The 20,567-nt window shown below is 39.9% G+C and overlaps 5 protein-coding genes across 5 annotated transcripts; 4 read left to right on the top strand and 1 right to left on the bottom strand.

Annotated features, from left to right (window-relative positions):
* The first annotated feature begins 706 nt into the window (after positions 1–706).
* LOC140761773 (ankyrin repeat-containing protein ITN1-like) lies at positions 707–3,905 on the top strand. Its single transcript, XM_073099243.1, has 4 exons — positions 707–857; positions 934–1,380; positions 2,288–2,697; positions 2,888–3,905. The coding sequence occupies exons 1-4, from the start codon at positions 836–838 to the stop codon at positions 3,719–3,721; spliced, it is 1,713 nt and encodes a 570-aa protein (XP_072955344.1). The 5' UTR covers positions 707–835; the 3' UTR covers positions 3,722–3,905.
* Positions 3,906–4,607: 702 nt separating this feature from the next.
* On the top strand, positions 4,608–6,483 carry LOC140761584 (putative pectate lyase 21). Its single transcript, XM_073098980.1, has 5 exons — positions 4,608–4,740; positions 5,083–5,434; positions 5,564–5,774; positions 5,859–5,927; positions 6,200–6,483. The coding sequence occupies exons 1-5, from the start codon at positions 4,614–4,616 to the stop codon at positions 6,461–6,463; spliced, it is 1,023 nt and encodes a 340-aa protein (XP_072955081.1). The 5' UTR covers positions 4,608–4,613; the 3' UTR covers positions 6,464–6,483.
* Positions 6,484–9,029: 2,546 nt separating this feature from the next.
* Positions 9,030–11,124, bottom strand: LOC140761619 (exocyst complex component EXO70H1-like). Its single transcript, XM_073099039.1, has one exon. It carries the CDS (start codon positions 10,952–10,954, stop codon positions 9,119–9,121), a length of 1,836 nt encoding a protein of 611 aa, XP_072955140.1. The 5' UTR covers positions 10,955–11,124; the 3' UTR covers positions 9,030–9,118.
* A 3,101-nt stretch (positions 11,125–14,225) lies between these two features.
* On the top strand, positions 14,226–15,881 carry LOC140761285 (caffeoylshikimate esterase-like). Its single transcript, XM_073098555.1, has 8 exons — positions 14,226–14,249; positions 14,362–14,455; positions 14,547–14,579; positions 14,663–14,809; positions 14,917–15,047; positions 15,130–15,267; positions 15,380–15,478; positions 15,561–15,881. Exons 1-8 carry the CDS (start codon positions 14,226–14,228, stop codon positions 15,879–15,881), a joined length of 987 nt encoding a protein of 328 aa, XP_072954656.1.
* Positions 15,882–16,512: 631 nt separating this feature from the next.
* LOC140760832 (UDP-glucuronic acid decarboxylase 1-like) lies at positions 16,513–20,005 on the top strand. Its single transcript, XM_073097863.1, has 7 exons — positions 16,513–17,264; positions 17,558–17,704; positions 17,810–17,889; positions 18,584–18,667; positions 18,763–18,837; positions 19,358–19,450; positions 19,548–20,005. Exons 1-7 carry the CDS (start codon positions 16,700–16,702, stop codon positions 19,740–19,742), a joined length of 1,239 nt encoding a protein of 412 aa, XP_072953964.1. The 5' UTR covers positions 16,513–16,699; the 3' UTR covers positions 19,743–20,005.
* The last annotated feature ends 562 nt before the right edge of the window (positions 20,006–20,567 follow it).

The following is a 20,567-nucleotide window of genomic DNA, read 5'->3' as shown; positions in this document are numbered from 1 at the left end:
AGTGCTTAGATAATCAAAGGGTTCATACTGTATGAGTGCTTAGGATTTGAATTCCAATGGCATCGATATAACCGTTGCACCACTAAATTCCCGCATCTTTAAGAAAAACATATTAGCCTGGGTCACTGTCCTAAGCTTGAATCTGCGAATGAATTTATTTAGATCCGCCCTAGACTTGAATCACCTGCAGGCTTGCAGCAGCTTAATGGCCAGCAAGCCAGTGGTTCTACGCGAATCTCGTTGCATATCCGGACTCCAACCTGACTTAATAGAATATCCATCCAGCCAAAAGTTTAACATCAGCAGACATTCCCCACCGAGCTTTCATTTATTACACGCGAAACAACAAAACAAAAGGGAAAAAAGCGAGCAAGAGAGATGACTTGACTCCTCTTCCCCTGACAGAATTTATTTTAAACGTTTCTTTAATTAGACGTTTATAGCACAACCTCTTCTTTTTTTCTTGTCTGACGATGTGAACTGAAGAATAATATTTTTTTCAAGAATAAAAATGTATTTATTTTACTTATTGTTAATTTTAATTTTACATAACTATTCAACTTAGTACGATGTGATGGTCTACTTGGGTAGTTGTCACTCGACCGTAGTCCAAGCCACACATGCACACTTCACACTCGTAGTCTTAGCTTCGGCAAATTCAGTGGGCCCGGCGGCGTCGACCTCCCCGCTCTAAATAAAACCAAAGACGTCTCTCCCTTTTCGTCTTTCCCCGCTCCTTCCTCCCTCCTTCCTTCTCAAAACCTTTCTCCTCCTTCAAATCCCCCCTGCACTCCTCTCCTCGACTAAATCCTTTCACGCCATTTGCGCCAATACCATGGCTCTCGACAGCGAACAAGGTAAACCACATTCCGTAAACCCTCCTCCCGATCCTCCAGATTCGCCTTCTAATTCTTGCTCTATCTCTTGATCCAGGAAGACTCGAGATCGACTCGAAGGCGGCGGAGGACGCGGCGGAAGCGACGCCCGCGTTGGTGATCTCGAACTCCGGGAAGCGGATGGACCAGGCAGGGGGGAGGAAGAAGTACGTGAAGCAGGTGACGGGGCGCCACAACGACACGGAGCTCCACGTTGCGGCGATGCGCGGGGACTTGGCAGCGGTGCGGCGGATCCTAGCTGGAATCGACGCCCAGGTGGCGGGCCGTGGGGCGGAGGAGAACGCGGCGGACGTGGAGGAGATCAGGGCGGCGGTGGTGAACGAGACCAACGAGGTCGGGGAGACGCCCCTGATCGCCGCCGCCGAGAAGGGGAACTTGGAGGTGGTAGTGGAGCTGCTCAAGTACTCGGATAAGGAAACGTTGACGAGGAAAAACAGGTCGGGTTTCGACGCGTTCCACGTCGCAGCGAGAGACGGGCATCAAGGTCAGTTTGGCTTCATTGTGTGGATTCAATTCCGTGGCCTTTTTGATAAATAACTTACAAAACTCTGTCTATCATTATCTTAAGCTTGCAAAAATCTGTTCTTGTCTTCTTTATATAATTATGGATGGGATTTCCATAGACATTAATGGCACGTCTCTTTTTCTTTATTGCTTGCCAGAGTCTAGTAATAGTTAAATTTATCTTTGAGCCAAAGCTCCAAAGTATATTGCACGAGTAATAATAACTTAAAACTTCTCTTGTGTTGTCTCCATATTATGTATATATATATATATATATGAACTGAGTAAACAAGTAGTTGTTTGTCTTATCTTTGTATGGTAGTTCTGTACCCTTGATCTGCTAAAAGTATACTAGTCGAGTTAAGAGTTTTTGATATCAGTAAGATGAGAATAGGCAAAGGTGAATATTTACTCATTCTATTATTAGTATCCAGAATTCTTTTCTTTCAGATTTTAGTATGTAATTGTCCTGGTTCCATGTGATCCTGTTAGGTTGTGTTAAAAGTTGGACTCTATTTTATCCTCCAAAGAACAAGCGGTTTCTGAAATCTCTCTCTTCCTGTATGTCCAAGGAGAAACATGAAAGCTGGAACCGAGATCTGATGCCATTGATTTTTTTAATCTGCCTTATAGTATGTAAAGCTTCCTTTTTCAGTACTATATCTGTCATTGACAAAGAGAATCTGTGCCAGTGGATGACCTCCGTAAAATGAGAATATATGACTTTTTGCTTGTAGTGCATTTTTCTTGCAATCACTCTTTAACTTGGGGAGGAATGCTGATTGGGTGTCCCATCCTTTTGTTTGACTTACTGCTGCTGTTTTGATAATTCTCATTTTGTCGGTTGCATAAGATGGAAGAGATTATTGATAAGTAGCGTCGTACAGGGGTTGTGCAGGAATTCTTGAACTATGACTCCACCCTTAGCAAAACATTTGGCCCCTCAAATGTAACTCCACTTATATCTGCAGCAACGAGGGGTCATATCGAAGTAGTGAAGCTGCTAATAGCACAAGATTCTGGTTTGGTCGAGGTGGCAAAAGACAACGGAAAAAGTGCTCTGCATTTTTCTGCCCGGCAGGGGCATGTTGAGATCGTCAAAGCTTTACTCGACAAAGATCCACAGTTAGCGAGACGAACCGATAAGAAAGGCCAGACGGCTTTGCATATGGCTGTGAAAGGAATAAACTGCGATGTGGTTAAAGCACTTCTCGATGCTGATCCAGCCATAGTGATGTTGCCCGACAAAAATGGAAACACTGCTTTGCATGTGGCAACAAGGAAAAAGCGGGCTGAGGTAATTTCAATTCCTATACATTCTCACATACTTCCCATTGCTACATTGTTAGAATGTCTTCCTCAGGATAGTGGTGTTTGTCAGTGCAGCATCTTATAACTTGCAGCCATTTTTTTCATTTGCTCGTTGGTGGACTAAAAACTGAAATAGTGGTTTTGTTTCTCCTTCCCTCCTCTCTCTCCTTTTGCAGATTGTTAATGTTCTTTTACTTCTACGAGACACCCATGTCAATGCATTGACAAGAGACCACAAGACTGCTTATGATATTGCAGAAGCGCTGCCCCTCAGTGAAGAGTCGACAGAAATTAAGGAGTGTTTATCTCGCCATGGTGCACTCCGAGCCAACGAGTTGAATCAACCTCGAGATGAGCTGAAGAAGACAGTTACTGAGATTAAGAAAGATGTTCACACGCAGCTAGAGCAAACAAGGAAAACAAACAAAAATGTTCATGGCATCGCTAAGGAGCTTAGGAAGCTACACAGAGAAGGCATTAATAATGCGACGAACTCTGTGACCGTGGTCGCTGTGCTTTTTGCCACTGTGGCTTTTGCAGCTATCTTCACTGTGCCTGGTGGAAATGATAACAATGGAATTGCTGTAGCTCTTCACACTATCTCCTTTAGGATATTTTTCATTTTCAATGCCATAGCTTTGTTCACATCATTGGCTGTGGTGGTGGTTCAGATAACAATTGTCAGGGGAGAAACTAAGTCAGAGAGAAAGGTCATTGAGGTGATCAACAAGCTAATGTGGCTGGCATCTATTTGCACCACTGTTGCTTTCATTGCTTCCTCCTATATTGTGGTCGGCCGCCATTTTCGATGGGCTGCAATACTGGTTACTTTGATAGGTGGTGTAACAATGGCTGGGGTTCTGGGAACCATGACTTACTATGTGGTGAAATCAAAGCGCAGACGCAAGATTAGGAAGAGGGAGAAGACATCACGGAGAAGTGGCTCAAGCTCATGGTACCACAACTCTGAGTTGTCGGACTCTGATCTCAATCCAATTTATGCCATTTAAGCAGGGAAACTGATCGTAGCTTGTATCTTCGTATTCTAGTCTAATGGGTGCATGCTGAAGATCTGTTTATACATAACCAGATGTCACTCATGCCCGAAGTTTTCGTGTACAAATTCGTCCATTGTAACCAAGGAATTGCTTCTGTACTTGTTCACAGACAGAAAAAATGTACCGAATTTGTTCATGATTTATTCAAAACTAGATTTCTCATTTCTTTCCATCCAGTCGTTCTCTGCTAGATAGAATTTCCGCAAGTGTTTGGTCGGATTTGTTTTTTGTCTACTTGGATTCCACTAACGTCCACTTGCAAATCTAGTGCTGCTTTCAATTCCACGACATATTAGACAGCACAAGTTTCATTGGAATGCTCTCTTCTATGATATAAGTTATCTAGCTCTACAATACCATATAGGGGCATCTATAGCTTGCCTTCCTTCTAAAACTGCAAATTGGGAGCTAATCTGAAAAGTTTTAAGAACTTGAGGGGTTCATCTACTGTTGATGTGCATGATTTCTTAAGATTTCTAGTATATACGTGTTAATGCAAACCTTGAAGTTCTCAGAGGGGTTCATCACCACGCACTTTAACCCTTGTCACGTAGTAAATTATCAAGTAATGCCAGCAATTTACTTTTTAATTACACCCATTAATTATTTTTGTCGTTTTAGATCTGTGGACGTTCTTCCTACTTCTTCCCTTCTCTTAAACTCACTCTCTCTCTCTCTTGTTAGCCGTACCCGTTACTTGTTTGTTCGATCCGTTATCCTAAGTTTGGCGAGCCTTAACGGCTACCCTCCGGAAACGGCATCAGTTTCCCTTTTAAATGCTCTCCCACCGAATCCTCTTCTTCTGTCACACACTCTCTCTCTCTTCCTCCAACGAAGAAGGAGAATGTTGTCATTGCCGTACCCCGACGTGGACGCGAGCCTACGTGGCCTCGCAGGCCAAGCCGAGGGCTTTGGCCGCCACGCCATTGGAGGACTCCATGGAGCTGTGTACCACGTCACCACCTTGGCAGGTATGGGTTCTACCGAGTGTCTAGTATTTCGATTACGGTTTCATTTAATCGTTTGCTTCATATTGGGTCGTCGCCGTTTTATTCTTGCTGCGTGGTAAGAGAGAAAAGATTGGCAAATATGGGCTAATTGGATATGAATTGCTTAAGATAGATTAGTTTGAGTACAATTGATCCTTGCATGAGCTTAAGTAGTTCCATTGCCTGATGAGTTCCTACTTAAGTGTCTGATAATGTCGAAATTGCGCTACTCAAAGTAATTTCAGTTTGTTCTACTTAGATTGCTTATGTTTCGAGACTTTCTTATCAAGCAATTGTTAATATCTAGCTGATTTCTATGTGTAGATGATGGATGTGGCTCCCTCCGCGAGGGATGTCGTAGAAGTGAACCCCTATGGATAGTTTTCGAAGTTTCAGGAACCATTCATCTCTCTTCAGGCTTGAGAGTATCATCCTATAAGACTATTGATGGCCGTGGGCAGAAGGTTAAGTTAGCAGGGAAGGGCTTACAGCTGAGAGAGTGCGAGCAAGTAATAATCTGCAATCTGGAACTTGAAGGAGGCAGAGGGCATGATGTTGATGCAATTCAGATAAAGCCCAATTCAAGACATATTTGGATAGACCGCTGTAGCTTGGGCGGTTTCGATGATGGGCTAATTGATATCACTTGTGGAAGTACTGACATAACTGTTTCAAGGTATGATGGAAGTCATTCTGATTTCTTGTTTACAATTGGTTGATAGATTAAGCAGCTGACTTCAAACATGTTGAGATATTTACTCAATGCTATGGAACTTGTCCAAGAATTTTGAATTTTCGTGAACAGATGCCACTTCTCAATGCATGACAAAACGATACTGATCGGAGCAAGTAGCCGCCACATTAACGATAGGTGCATTCGGGTGACGATTCATCACTGCTTTTTTGACGGAACGCGGCAAAGGCATCCTCGAGTTAGATTCGGCAAAGTGCACCTCTATAACAATTATACAAGAAATTGGGGTATATATGCTGTTTGTGCTTGCGTAGAATCACAGGTATGCAAATTTGAAGTACTTGGAACAATTGGTCATAGATTTCTAGACTCAATTTTCTCATATTCTTTACTTTATCTACTGCAGCTTGTGTCTCAGTGCAATATTTATGAAGCAGGAGAGAAGAAGATGGTTTTCAAGTATTTAGCAGAGAAGGTTTTTCTTCTTCCTCTTTGTCTCTCTCTATCGCACATCAATTCACAAATATTCTTATATTTAACATATAGTAGTATCATAAGGCAGGTTACATCTATCATCTATGTATCTTGTTTATATTTCTAAACTGATAGATGATTAAGCTCTATAAAACTCAGGCAGTACTGATGTGAAAATGCTATCCCAGATTCTCTATTGATCGATTAATTGACATAGTAGGAGATCATTAAAATCTCTTCGAACATTTAAACTGACAGGATTCTTTGATGCAGGCAGAAGACAAAGAAGAATGCTCTTGTGGATGGATAAGGTCTGAAGGAGATCTCTTTCTCAATGGTGCCAAGCCCTGCTTGCAGGCAACTGCAGAAGTGCAGTCAGTCTTCAATGTCCAAGAATACTATGAATCTTGTTCAGTAGAACCTGCATCAGTTGATCTCATGGAGGTTCTGCAGGTCTGCACAGGATGGCAGTCGACACCGAGACCATCTGAGAGTTTTAGCAATGCGGACAATACGATCTGTGTGAATTCCATATGAAGATGATACGACCTTGTTTCATCACAGCTTTGTCATCAATTGTATGAACACAATGTGGAATGATATAAAACAAGTTACAATCTCTTCTTAGATTGCTACACAGGTGATGTTTGTGTGGTGCCACAGACAGATAAGTTTGGTCTTCTGTCTGAAAGCTTGTAAACACTAGAAGACTTTTAATTGGTGGTTCGGCAAATGTTCAATACAAGAAGGGATTTTGACATAATTATCATTAAAAACTTTCAAAATATCATATTCTTCATTGAAATCATTTAGTTAAATCTAACTAATCATTATTAAAACACAACTTAGATTCCAAAAAAAAAAAAAACTATGTTACCCTTATATAAATTATTTAAAATGGTTTAAAAACTATCAAAAATTGTATCAAATACTATAGTAAAACTGAAAAATATATGTATATTTTTTGCGGGATCAAAGTTGTTGATTAAATATTTTACGTTCTAAACTTTAAAAAAAATATTTTAGTCATTTATATATAGTGGCAATCCTAATATTTTAAAGAATATAGTGGTAATTATGATATTTTAGAAAAATTAGTGATAATTATATATATATATATACTAAAAAAACCGTGCGACATGAATACTTATTTTAAATAGCAGGCCAATATGAATAGTTGATACATATTTATCTTATTAGAGAAGAATTGTCTACATGATATGCTAGATGCTCTGTATGTATAAAGATGACTTTGTATCTTCTTTTAGCATAAGGATTCCTCCTATACACGGTTACTATCAGGAGTTAAGAATGGTGTATAATGTTTGGTGTGTCATTATCTGTTATTAGGAAATTTATTAAGAATACCTTAAGTTTTGACTTTATTAGTATTCAGATGTCATCAATATTTATTATTTAATCTCTATATTTTGAATTCAATGTATCAGAACCAACTTTAAGGTCACCTTCACTTTATTCTTGTCCTAACTTTAGAAAAACTTACTTAAGAATGAGTGTTAAGATTATTTGCATCTATAGCCAGGAATTTTAGTTGCACCAAATTTAAAAAAGATAAAAGAAAATACAAAGTGCCAAATGGAATAGAACGTGAATAATAATAATAAGAGTGCTTATTTGGTACCGTAAAATTAATTGTATATCAATCGGTTTGATGAAGATCCAACGGTTAAATTTCTCAAGAGTATAAAAAATTTAAAAGATGTTACCATTTAATAGATAATTATACCTTGCACATTATTTTTTTTATAATTATATTATTTTAATATTTTATTAAGAAAAAGATATATATATATATATCCTTAATTGAAAGTAACATATATATCAAAATAAGGGTATCGATATCTTTTTAAAATTAGCTTGATGAGAATTTAATTAAATATTATCCTTTTAATTATTTTTTATTATTTATATATATATCTCGTTAGTTTTAAATTAATTTAAATTAAATTTATAACCGAAAGAAATAGAGACCCATATATAAATTTAAGTCTATCTCCAAAGAATCAAATTTAAATTGTCTAGTATTAAATAATATCTCTTACAATTAAGGTATAATCATCTATCACATTCACATCTAAGAGAAAAATCTTAACGGACGTAATTCTAAAGATAGACACACGTAATAAAATCTTCTTAACTAATATGCCTCATTTTTCATGTAATATAGTTTTGAAATTAGCATATTTCAAAACTAGTTATTACGGCCGTTAGATATTTGGCTAATAAAAATACAGTATCCCTATATTTGTGATAAATTCCGTGCAGTTCTTATCCATCTACTCTTAGCACTATATTCAACACTTTGACTTATTTGGTACGCAGCAGCACTATGGCAATACTCAAATAATAGTAACCTGCTATCTAGATTTCATCTAATTTTCATTGCATCCTCGTGCAGTGTGCACAGAAGTCAAAAGGTGTTGCTGAAACTTGTATAATTTGGAGGATTAAATTGACTATTTGCAAAACAAGTTTTCTTTCTTCCCTTTTGACTCCCACAGAAATCTTGCAGTCCTTAATTGCAAAGAAGAAAGAAGAGTCCAGAAACAAAATGAGACGCTCTGGCCTCTGTCCATTCACATGCTGTGTGTGGATCGGCAAGACAGAGACAGAGACAGAGACACCGACAAAGACTTCATCTCTCTCCCTTCCTTCTTCTTCAGCAATTTTTTCTTTTAATTTTTATAATAAATAATTTTATTTATTTATTTTTAAAAAGGTGTTTATATTTTAAAACGATACTTATTTTAAGATTGATTAATTGGTGAAGCAAGCGAGCGACTATCACCACTAATATTTCTTTTTTAAAGAGATAGTGAAGGTTAAGAACATTTTTTTTATTTTATTTATTCAGGGAAGCAACTAAAATCAGGAGTTGTGATATTTTTCTATGACTAAAATTCATCCATGTATTCAAGTTTTTATGGCGAGATCTATTTTGTGGTTAGTATGAGTTTACGTACTATATAATCAATGTGTCTACTACTTGAAGGTTTTTTATTTTTAATTTAATCCTTGAGAAATTTTGTTATATTAAAACTAACGTAACAAGTTGAGAGAACGTTTGGGGCCATACACATAATGAACTCAAAGTGCGTGGCACTGTACATTATTTTTCTCTTTGTAATTTTCCGACTATTTTACAATAAATATATTTTTTTTCTTTATTTTTTATCCAGAGCGGATCGATAATTTACCCGAAAGAGAGCCCGACCCGGATCTACTTGACCCGGAACCCGAACTAGACCCGGACCCGGATTCGGAACCATCCAGAAACAGCTCGGCTATCCGGTCCGCCACGTCCTCTGGAGCGAACCTAACCACCGGCTTCTCCTCCTCCTCCTCCTCCGCCCTCAGCACCTCCGCGCACCGCCCGTAGAAAGCCCGGTACGCCGGTACCACCATATCCGCCACCGCACTCCTCACGTCCTGCCTCATCGTAGCGTCCGCCACCACCCAGCCCTCCTGCTCCACCACTGCCGCCTCCATCGCGGCCGTGAACGCCCTCATCCTCTCCCTCGCCTCCGCCACCGTCGTCACCGCCTCCGCCGCCGGTATCTCCACTGCCACCGGTACCCACACCACCCTCTCGTAGCTCTCGGCGTAGTGCCGCGCCTTCCTCTGGTGGGATTCCACCCACTCCTCTCCTAGTATCTCCCTCAGCCGGCTACTCTTCACCTTATTCACCAAGTACTGGAGGTTATTCGCGAGGAATAGATACGATAGACCTACCTCGCGGTATATCTCCGCTTTGGCGTCCAGCTTGCAGAGGAGGACGAGGATAAGCCACGCTATCCGCGCGGATAGCGTGGATCCTCGAGGAGTGTTATCCTCATCGTCAGAGGAGAGCGAGGACGGGGCGGAATAGAACGCCGCGTTGAGAACGGAATCGGGGACAGAGGAAGAGATCTGGAAGGGGGAATCGGCGAAGATGTCGGGGAGGGCGTCCTCGTAATCGGCGAGCAAGACGAGGTAATTCATCACGTAGCCGCTTAACGGGTGGACTCCGCCTCCGGGAACCAGAGACTTGGAGGAGTCTTTTTGGATCGCCGCCTCGAAGTCGGCGAGGGTGGACCGCGCCGCCTCGGCGAGCTTGAAGAGGGAGGCGACGGTCTGGGATCTGACGGCGGCGGTGGATTCGGGTTCAAATACGGATTCGATCTCGGGGAAGAGATCTGCGACCGCGTCGTAGAGGTCGAGGATCCGGAAGAGCCTGTCTGGCGGGCGCTTCCCGCGCGCGGCGAACTCAGGGAAGGTGAGGAGTTGGGCGGCGGCGTCACGGGCGATGTCGGCGAATAGGGAGAGGCGGATAGAGTCATTTCCGGCGAATACGTGATCGCATAGGGATCTCTCGCCGGAGAAGACGGATCTGATCGCCGCCGGCGCGACGGCTAGCCATGAGCGGATCTTCAGGTCGAGTTGATCCGGATCCAGCTTCTGGATCTGGGACGGGGTGAGCTTCTCGAACCCGAGGTTGACCAGAGCGCGATTGACGGCTTGGCGGCGGAGGGCTTTGTACACCTTGATGCACTCCTTGCCGTAGCCTGCGGTAAGCATGGCGGCGGCAACGGCGGCGAGGCTATCGAGGGTCTGGTCGCCCGATTCCGGGAGGTCGAGATCGGGGAGGGAGGAGAGTAGGTGGTGGAGCTCGAGCTCGAGGCGGCGCACGGCGGACTGGAGGAGCGATTGCGCGCGGACGAGGGCCGCGGAGCGAGAGGAGGGGTCGGAGTTGGCGATGGTGGAGTCGGAGACGAAGGAGAGCATGGCGCGGTGGAGGTCGGAGACGGCGGCGAGGAAGTGGGCGGACTCGTCGGGGAAGTCAAGGAAGAGGGAGGAGGAGGAGTCAGAGGAGTCAGTGCTCCATTTGGTGACGATGGAGGCGGCAGAGGAGATGGAGTCCTCCATTAAGGCGAAGGCGAAGGTGTTTCGCGATAGAGACGACGTTGGACGGCTGTGATGGTGGTGAGGGAAGGAGAAGAGGCTCCTTCGCAGTCCCTTTAATGACATCTTCGTACGCTTCCAAGAAGAGAGAGCACGAGAGAGATAAGAGAGGTACGTAGTGTTCTTCTAATGGCTACCCTGCACTATAAATACTTGAGAGGAAGGAGGGAGGAGCAGGAAGGTGCAGAGAAAGTGGGGGGGGTGGTGAGCAAGGTGATGCAAGGTGATGCTATTTCTAACCACAGGAAGAGTGCGTGAAAGCGACTTCGGCCGGGTTTCAAAATTGGGTTACAACGTACAAACTTATAGACGGTCACAGGTGAGTTGCGTATCGCATCTTTCCCATTAATCTACTACATTGTTTAAGGTTAGGGAAAAATATATATAGTTTACAGATCCAGATTTCAAAAATTAATTTCCCATCCAACACCACCATGTGCTTGTTTGGTTGACTATCCCGATCTATATTTTAAAAAAGTAAAAGATAAAAAAATCTCTGTTGTACCTTTTGCTCAAATAAAAACGCAGGTAAAGCGTGGCCGGCTCCCTTAGTCCCTTGCATGACATGAGGGGTAGAAATATTTTGCCAGAAGAAGACAAGATCTACTCTTCTTCCAGAAAGATCGGCATATGATAAATGGATTTTAAAAAGGCTTAGTTTTAAACTCGCCCATAAGAAGTCTCCAGATGAGGTACTAAAAAGTCAACGAAAGTAGGCAGTCCTGACGTGTTTCGGCGTCAGGAGGCCGTACGTCTCCAAATTACTTATCCCTAATATCACGTTACTTATTAGATTTTGGTCATAGGATACGTGATACGTGGATAAGTACTTCCAAAAACTCCACTAGTCGGATAAAATAAGCAAGACCGATAGCTTATCAGAGATTTGTTTATTGGTGAACCGCGTTATCCGCATTATTAATTACGACGGTTTACTTGAGCAGCTGTGATTTAGATTTTAGCATATTCGGGTATCCATTCAATGCATCACGAGGAGTTGCTTATGATATTGGCGGCAAGGTCCGAAGGGTATCTTGGATGGATTAAGTTGGTGACAGATAACTCCGTAGTTGTCGACGTGCTATTGATAACATTAGCATCATCGTGGGCTGTAGTCAGTAGTAGTTATCAACGTGCTATTGATAACATTGACATCGTGGGCTGTAGTCAGTGGCCGCCCTCTGAGTTAAGACTTCGTCAAGGATGGAGAATTTTTTAAAGGATTTCTTCTGTTTCTCTTTTATTTAGACAAGTATAACTGGAATTGCTTATTTGAGTGCATATCTATTTAGATTTGGTCTCTGCATTTATACTCTTTCAAAGCTAAAATACTTGAATTTTTGTCAATATATCTCTTAAATTCCATGCTTCTTGCATTCTTGGATGGTGGACATTATTCAGCTCGAATTAGAGAATGCTTTCCCTTTTAAGACATGTTTGAAGAATTTTAGGCTTAATTGTTCTCAAAACCAAATACTTATTTATATTTATTTTCTCTTATTACTCTCTGCACTTTATAATTTCTTCTTTTTTACAAGGTCTCCTCCCTAAACTTTCAATTTACTTTACTATCACTCTTCCATTGGTCTATCCTCTGTTTATTGGATATTTTAACTTGGCATTCGTGTCAGATTACGTGTAAAACAAATTGACCAAAATGACCAGTACTGTTTATTTTCGTTCTTACCCTCCTCCCTTCTTTTACGTCGATACTTCTTGATACATGATTATCACTCAAATTAACAGCAAAACCTCTTCCACCCTGATACGATCCAAAGACAAAGAAGCCACTCAAAAGTGATCGCGTGAATCCATTATCATTCAGCAATAGACCGTATTTTTAGGTGGAACTAATGCTGATTACTTTCGAGAGCTGGTTGAATGAAGGACAAGTCCTCAGATTCCACCGACGAGAACCCGGTCAGATTCACCGGTATCCGAACCAGAGAAAGAGAGTTATATGCGAGATGAAGAACTCGGAGACAAGGAAGAGAGCTTATCTCGCTCGGAATCTTGCCGGAGAAGTTATCGCCTCGAAGCTCAAGCTCTTCCGGATGGGATAAGCTTTCGAGAGCGACGACCAGGATTTCGGTTCGTAAGAAATGAGAGGTAACGGAGCTCCGTCAAGTTGCCGAGGTTGGAAGGGAAGAGGTCCTCGTTAGGTTTAATAATAATCTATAAGTTAGTTTAGGGGTAGTTGGATAATTTTATAATATTATTTTATTTTAATGGCTAAATTGATAAGATGCTATACTTATTAGGGGTATAATATATTCTAACTCAAAGCTTTGTTTAAAAAAGCTTTCATTTAATATAAACTTATATAGTTGGCATACTTAATTCGAATTGCTTAATTTCTTCTAATAAAAATTTAATATATATTTCAAATAAGGTAACACAAATAAGATACACTATCTAGTTATGAACACATTCATGTATTTAACATAGTTTCTTAAGTGTACATAAAAATTATCCCAAATTAAAATAGCTAAAAAAATTATCCTTTTTTTTAATTGTAATTCTTAATTAATTTACAAAATTTATAAGCCAACTACTAAATCCGGTTTGAAAAAGGAGTATAAAAAATGAAAGAGAAATGCTACTTTATTTAAAATTTTAGAGATAGTAACTAATATCTTACTAATATAGTCATTTTCTGTTTCTTCTTTCTTATATCTCTCCCTCCCCACCTCTTATCATTATTCATAAATAGAACTCCATATCCTAATATTGAGTTCTATAAGATAAATGAAACTTTATCAATAAAATATCCTACTTTTTATCCCATATTTATTAAGTTAAACTTATCTCAGGATATGATTTATTTACAACTATAAGTTAAAATAGAAAAGAACATCCATTTGGAGTTTTGGTGGGGAGGAGGAAGGTCATGAATTAGAAGAAGCATAATGAGACACTAAATAATGTAAGAATAAACTTGAAACAAAAAGATACCTCATTTGTAATGAAAACTGAAAATTAAGTCTGAACGATTAAAAAAAAATCATGTAATTCTTTCTATGTTAAAAATAAAATTATCCAATAATATATTAATAAATCGTAATTTACAGGCCGGTAGTAATTAACACCCTACTTAGTTATTATCAACAAATCGGCATCCAAATTTGGCTACGTCTTCTTGAATCAATTAAATTGGTAAGCTCCAAAAAAAGTAAAAACAACCATCACCCAAATTGAATGGCTAGATAACACTTTAGAGTGTCAAATCTTTGACTCCCTTAACGATTGCAACCATCACTTCATCTGGGATTAGAGGATATTATCTTATATGAAGCACTCAATTCCTTCCTAATCCTTAATCCGCCGTGTAATGGACATGGAGTACATCAAATATGAAGAGGTTTGGAATTGGATTTTTTTTTTTCTTCTTCTTTTTCCCAATTCGTTTTGGTGTTAGAATTAATTTAAAATCGACATCGAGTTGAGTATTTATTTATTTATTTTCATATCAGGAGTTCATATTGAATTTACGAGGGAATTATATCTTCACATGTAGATGGTTTTCAGAGACTCGAGAGCCAAAAGCTCTTGTCTTTCTATGCCATGGTATAATTTTTGTTCTTTTTGTTGAGATATTAGAGTAAATTTTATGTCCTTTTATTAGATTCTTCATTCGTTTCAATTGTTGTGATCATAGGATATGCCATGGAGTGCAGCATTTCAATGAGAGGTGACAATAATTCAAAATCCATCTAACTTTTATTAGAAAAAGAAATGCATATCAAGCTAAAATGACTCACTTTTATCATACAGGCACTGCAATGAGGCTTGCAAGTGCTGGTTATTTTGTCCATGGAATAGACTATGAAGGCCATGGAAAGTCTTCTGGATTGCAAGGTTACATTGCAAGCTTCGACGAGCTCGTGAACGATTGCTCCGATCATTTTACGAGCATTTGCGGTGAGAATTTCTTATATATACTTGTCTTAATTATTTTTTTAAAATTTCTTTTGACATGATACAATTTAATTTCATTCTTCTTGTCATGGTAATATATACTGGTTCAGAAAAACAAGAGAACAAAGGGAGGCTGAGATTCCTACTTGGTGAATCCATGGGAGGAACTATTTCCCTCCTCTTAGACCGCCAGAAACCTAATTATTGGAATGGAGCGATTCTAGTTGCACCGATGTGCAAGGTTCGATAAATGGAGATATAGCTGAAGTTGTTATAACTAGTAGTTAATTAATTACTTCTTATAACTCTGCCATTGTTGTCAGATTGCTGAAGAATTGAAACCACATCCAGTGCTCATCAAAATCTTGACAAAACTCAGTACAATACTCCCTACATTGAAGATATGTCGGATGCAGGATCTTATCGAAAGCGGCATTAGAAATCCCGAATGGCGCCAGAAGGCAATTAAACCAGAAAAAAAAGAAGCACATAGAAGTCATTAAAATTCTACTGTCATATACTTCATTTCTCAGCTTTACAATTGTGTTTGTGTTGTTTTTTTTACATTGCCAGGTACGTCACAATCCTTTCTGCTACAAAGGAAAGACTCACCTAAAGACTGGCACTGAGCTTCTGATGGCTAGTTTAGACATTGAGAAGAACCTTGACAAGGTAATACTGTCAAAGAATTCAACTAGCTAGCATTAATACTATTCTGAATTCTGATAAGATATACGTAATATTATATGATCAGGTGTCTTTGCCATTCATAATTGTTCATGGAGGAAAAGACACTATCACAGATCCTTCTGTCAGCAAATTGTTATACGAGACTGCAGTGAGTAAGGATAAGACTTTCAAGTTTTATCCAGGGATGTGGCATGCACTGACCTACGGGGAGACACCGGAGAACATCGACCTAGTTTTCTCCGATATCTTCGAATGGATCAACGAGAGAGTAGCCTCCTCTCGTCGGAGATCAGAGAGGGGGCATAAGTTTAGCAATGATCCAAGGGAAATAATAGCATTCCACGGGAAGAAAGCTTCAATGCAAGAAATAAGCTATAGACTGTAGAGCCATGGCAAATGATACTACTGTAACTATGTCTAACGATTAGCCGTCAACATAGCATATAGTACTACTGACTTCCGTCGTGGCTAACTGTACTGAGTTATATCAAAACGAAGGCCACCATAGGTATTTAGTTTAGAGGATTTTTGTTAATCGCTATATATTAAGGAAAGCTAGTACTTTTTAGCTTGCTTATGAGAATTTAATAAAAGAAAATTAATTATCAGACAAGTTATTTGTTCTAATTCTTTACTTCCTGTGCCTTACTCTTTGTCTTGTTCCAAATTTTTATCAATCGATCGACAACGAAAGGCGAGACAACTATGCAAAGTCAAAAGGCAGATATGCAAATAGCTGCCTATACTTTAACCTTATTGCAAAAAGCATCTCTCTTTTTAAGATTTATAAGTGGACTGATATTATAAGGAATATCCTAAGCGTAATCTTACAAATAAACCTGGTGAAAGACATAGACTGTAGAGGTGATTTTTTACAATATACCCACCCATGAAAAGGAAGGGGTGATTTGAAAATATAAAAAAAGGAGATGGCATTTTGTAGGAAACCCCAAGTAAGAAGAAGACTAAGATAAACAACTTGCATTAAATAAAATAGAATAGTTGGTGTTAAGCGCCATTTCCACGCCACTCACCATCAGTGAAAGGCGAAAGCATTACTTCATCAAACCTCGCCCCTCTCCTTCTACCCGCGTAGAAGACCCCAACCACTCCAAACTCCGAGATCCAGATCTCTATTCCTATTCCCGCCTGCAATAACTTTATCCGGCCCGTCTCCTTCCTCCTCACCCCCGCCCCATCGACATGAAGCAATTGCACAAACCTTCGGCCCAGTCCCCATCCCAGATCCCAACCCATTCCTCCAAGACCTCGAAGCCACGCCCCACCTCTCTTCCTCGCTCTGCCGCCTCCTACCTACTCCGTGAGCAGCGCCTCCTCTTCGTCCTCCTTGGCGCTCTCCTCGCCTCCTCCTTCTTCCTCCTCCACCCCTACCTCTCATCCTCCTCCCACGCCTCTGACCACCACCATAACCTACCCGTCTTCCGCCGCCCCGCCATCTCCGGCGGCGGCGGAAGGCTTCCGGCTGGGCTTTCAAGGCGGCCGCTCCGGATCGTGGTAACCGGAGGGGCCGGATTCGTGGGGAGCCACCTCGTGGATAAGCTGCTCGCGAGAGGGGATAACGTGATCGTGATCGATAACTTCTTCACTGGGAGGAAGGATAACGTCGTGCAGCATTTCAGGAACCCTAGGTTCGAGTTGATCCGGCACGATGTGGTTGAGCCGATCTTGTTGGAAGTTGACCAGATCTATCATCTCGCTTGTCCGGCGTCGCCGGTGCATTACAAATACAATCCTATCAAGACCATCATATCCTTTTTGGCGTTGTTTTGTTCCTTCTTTCCGTTAGATCTGGCGGATTTCTTATGCTTGGCAATGCTTTCTTTGCTTAATTCGTCTGAATTATGGGTTTGCTTGATTGATTCGATCGGATTATGACAGAATTAGGTAAAATGTGGCAGATCTTGGAACTTTGTTTGATTAGATACTTCATGATCTCCAAATCCATGCCTTTTTCTTTTTGAATGAATGATATATACTTTCAATTTGCATTTGTTCTGGCAATTCTAAGAAACGGGTTTAATATCTTAACGATTTAGTACAAGACAAATGTGATGGGAACCCTGAATATGTTGGGATTGGCTAAGAGGATTGGTGCTCGGTTCCTATTAACGAGTACTAGTGAGGTTTATGGTGATCCGCTTGAGCACCCGCAGAAGGAGACTTACTGGGGAAACGTCAATCCTATAGGTAAGCGAGAATACTTGCTTGGTTGTTCTTTTGTAGGTTGTTTTTTTTTCTCCCCTCTTTGATTGCATCGAATCTTGTGCGAGATTAATTCCTGGTCATTCGCAGGTGTTAGGAGCTGTTATGATGAAGGCAAAAGAACGGCTGAGACTTTAACTATGGATTACCATCGAGGTGCTGATGTTGAGGTAATCTTATTTAGATATCTCTAATGAAAGTTTCATTTTATAGAGGTCGAAGCTTGGCTAGCAGCATATTGTCATGGTGTACATGGGACAAATCATGAGCGAACTTTTTTGATATTCTTTTTACTGCAATAATATTTGGGCCTTCAGTGTATAAATTTTGATTTTCTTATCTGTCATCAATTATTTCCCCAGTCGTTCTTTCCGGAACACCCTTAGTCAGTTACTTGCTATTGGGAGGAGGTTCTGGATTTATTTCGTTTCCCAGCTAGCAAGTTTACTGTAATTTGGTATATAACTGCAATTACTCAATATCTAATACTTACTTTTCCAATTTGTACTGTTAAAGAAAGATACATCGAAGGCTGATATACACTAGTAGTTGTTGCAATTTGTGGTGCTGTCAGAATAAAATCTGGAGTTCATTAATGTCATATAGGTGTTATGCATTAGTGCTAAAGGTTTACCTTTGATCTGCAAAAGACATCTGAAAATCCCAGATTAGGTGAGACGTCGATAGTCCTTTTAGTATTTTGACTATTTTCCATAGGGCTTCCAAACAGTAGTCATGATGAATCTTTGAGTGCTTGGTGAATTGTCCTCTGTGGCCCATCAGTATTTTCCTACCATGAGAGTAAAGCAATAGAATGCTTGTGCACAGTGTTTGCTTCTGCTTAATTATGAATTATGTTTGCAGGTGCGAATTGCACGCATTTTCAATACATATGGCCCTCGCATGTGCATAGATGATGGCCGCGTTGTTAGCAATTTTGTCGCACAGGTTTGTCATACTTTTGAGATTGTATAAATTCCATTATATGAGTGGTAAGAAGTATGAAAGGTGCATGCTATAATCTTGATGATTATTCTATGCAGGCCCTTAGAAGACAACCAATGACAGTTTATGGTGATGGAAAGCAGACTCGAAGTTTCCAATATGTTTCTGATTTGGTAATATTTCATTCATATCCTGCTGATTGGTATTTAAGAAACAAGTTAACATTTTCCCTCCTTTGTTGCATTTCAATATTTTGTAATGTGTTTTAGATAATCAAAACTTACTCTATGGTCAGATCTGGCAGTTTCAATTTAGATGGAAATCCTTATCTTGGTTTAAGTATTTTTAGGATTCAAATAGCCCAACAGCTCTTGGAGGCTATATATTATATAAAATTGTTTGGCGTTCATTTGTATATGCTCATGCTTCATGCCTTATTCTACCCAATACCCTGGTTATGTGCTTTTCAGTCAATAGATGGTAGCCCGCGTGCTGCAGGCTTGAATTGCATGACTTTTAACTGTCAAATTTGGTCACTTCCCAACACATAAAAAAGCTCATCCCTTTTTTACTTCTTTAAAACTCAAAATGTAGATATTTGCATTTATAGGAAATCTTCTTGAGATCCCATCCATCAGTGGTAACAAAATGAATTTATGTTTAATATCTTATTATTCCATGCAAACTTGCTAGGTTGACGGCCTGGTAGCCCTTATGGAAGGTGACCATATTGGACCCTTTAACTTGGGAAATCCAGGAGAATTCACCATGTTGGAACTTGCTCAGGTTAGTACACAATAAAATCACAGAGTTATTATCACATCAGCATTACGTTATATTATCTTATTCTTTTCAAATGACAAAATGTTTCAATTCTTTGCAGGTTGTGAAGGAAACAATAGATCCGACTGCGACCATTGAATTTAAAGCCAACACTGCTGATGATCCTCACATGAGAAAACCGGATATAACCAAGGCTAAGGAGTTGTTGAATTGGGAACCAAAGATCTCTCTGAGGGAAGGGCTGCCATTAATGGTTACCGATTTCCGCCAGCGTGTGTTGAGCGAGCAATCATAAGCCAAGGATCCTTACTTTGTATGTAATGTACGCATTAAATGTTGTTCCATTGATTAAAAATCCATCCATGTCTTGTTGAGTGATCAGTAATCAAGTTTAGTTCATCAGCCTGTTAAATTTTAGAGTTACTTCAGTGGCAGCCGAAAGTATAGGGGGGTCTATTTAGCTCTTTTCATAGTAAAAATTTGGAGGGGTGACAATACTGAATTTTGTTTGTTGTACCAAAATATTTGTCAGAAATTAATGAACTTCTGTTTTTAGTATATTTTTGTTATCTTCAAATATTTGACTTCCCAAAAAGTATTACAGGATATAATTTTAGTCTATCGTGGCATCTATATGATGAAGGAATTATTATTGATGGCTAAGAACAGCTGAAGAGAAGCATTAAAGACTATTTTGGATCAACAGTTAACAACTAATTTAATGAATTATTACTGTGCATTCAATGGTCTTGATCAATTTGCTTCAATCGACGTAGTAAAACCTAGAAATATAAGATGAAATCTTCTTTCTTCTATTAACTTATTTATCTTCCGGAGTAATTGGTCAATGCCACAGTCCTCACTTCTGGGTCATAAAGTTCCTCCACGAGGTTGAAGGTTTAGTCAGAGCTGCAATGGACTGGAGTGTTGGTACTCGTCCTCTTTTCTTTGCCGGTAAATACACCTGTCTGTTTATTGAAGGATTTAAATAGATTTAAATTTAACATAATTAGATTCGAGTTATAAATATATTGACCCATCTAATTTAATTATTAAACGAATAGTATTCGTATTTATGATGCAGTACCTCTTATAACAACATACAAATTTATAACTCAAA

Source organism: Typha angustifolia, chromosome 6, assembly GCF_048772165.1.
Source record: "Typha angustifolia cultivar Huaian chromosome 6, ASM4877216v1, whole genome shotgun sequence".
NCBI classification, from domain to species: domain Eukaryota; kingdom Viridiplantae; phylum Streptophyta; class Magnoliopsida; order Poales; family Typhaceae; genus Typha; species Typha angustifolia.
Note: the sequence above shows the minus strand (reverse complement) of the source record. Positions and strands in the feature narration are given on the sequence as shown.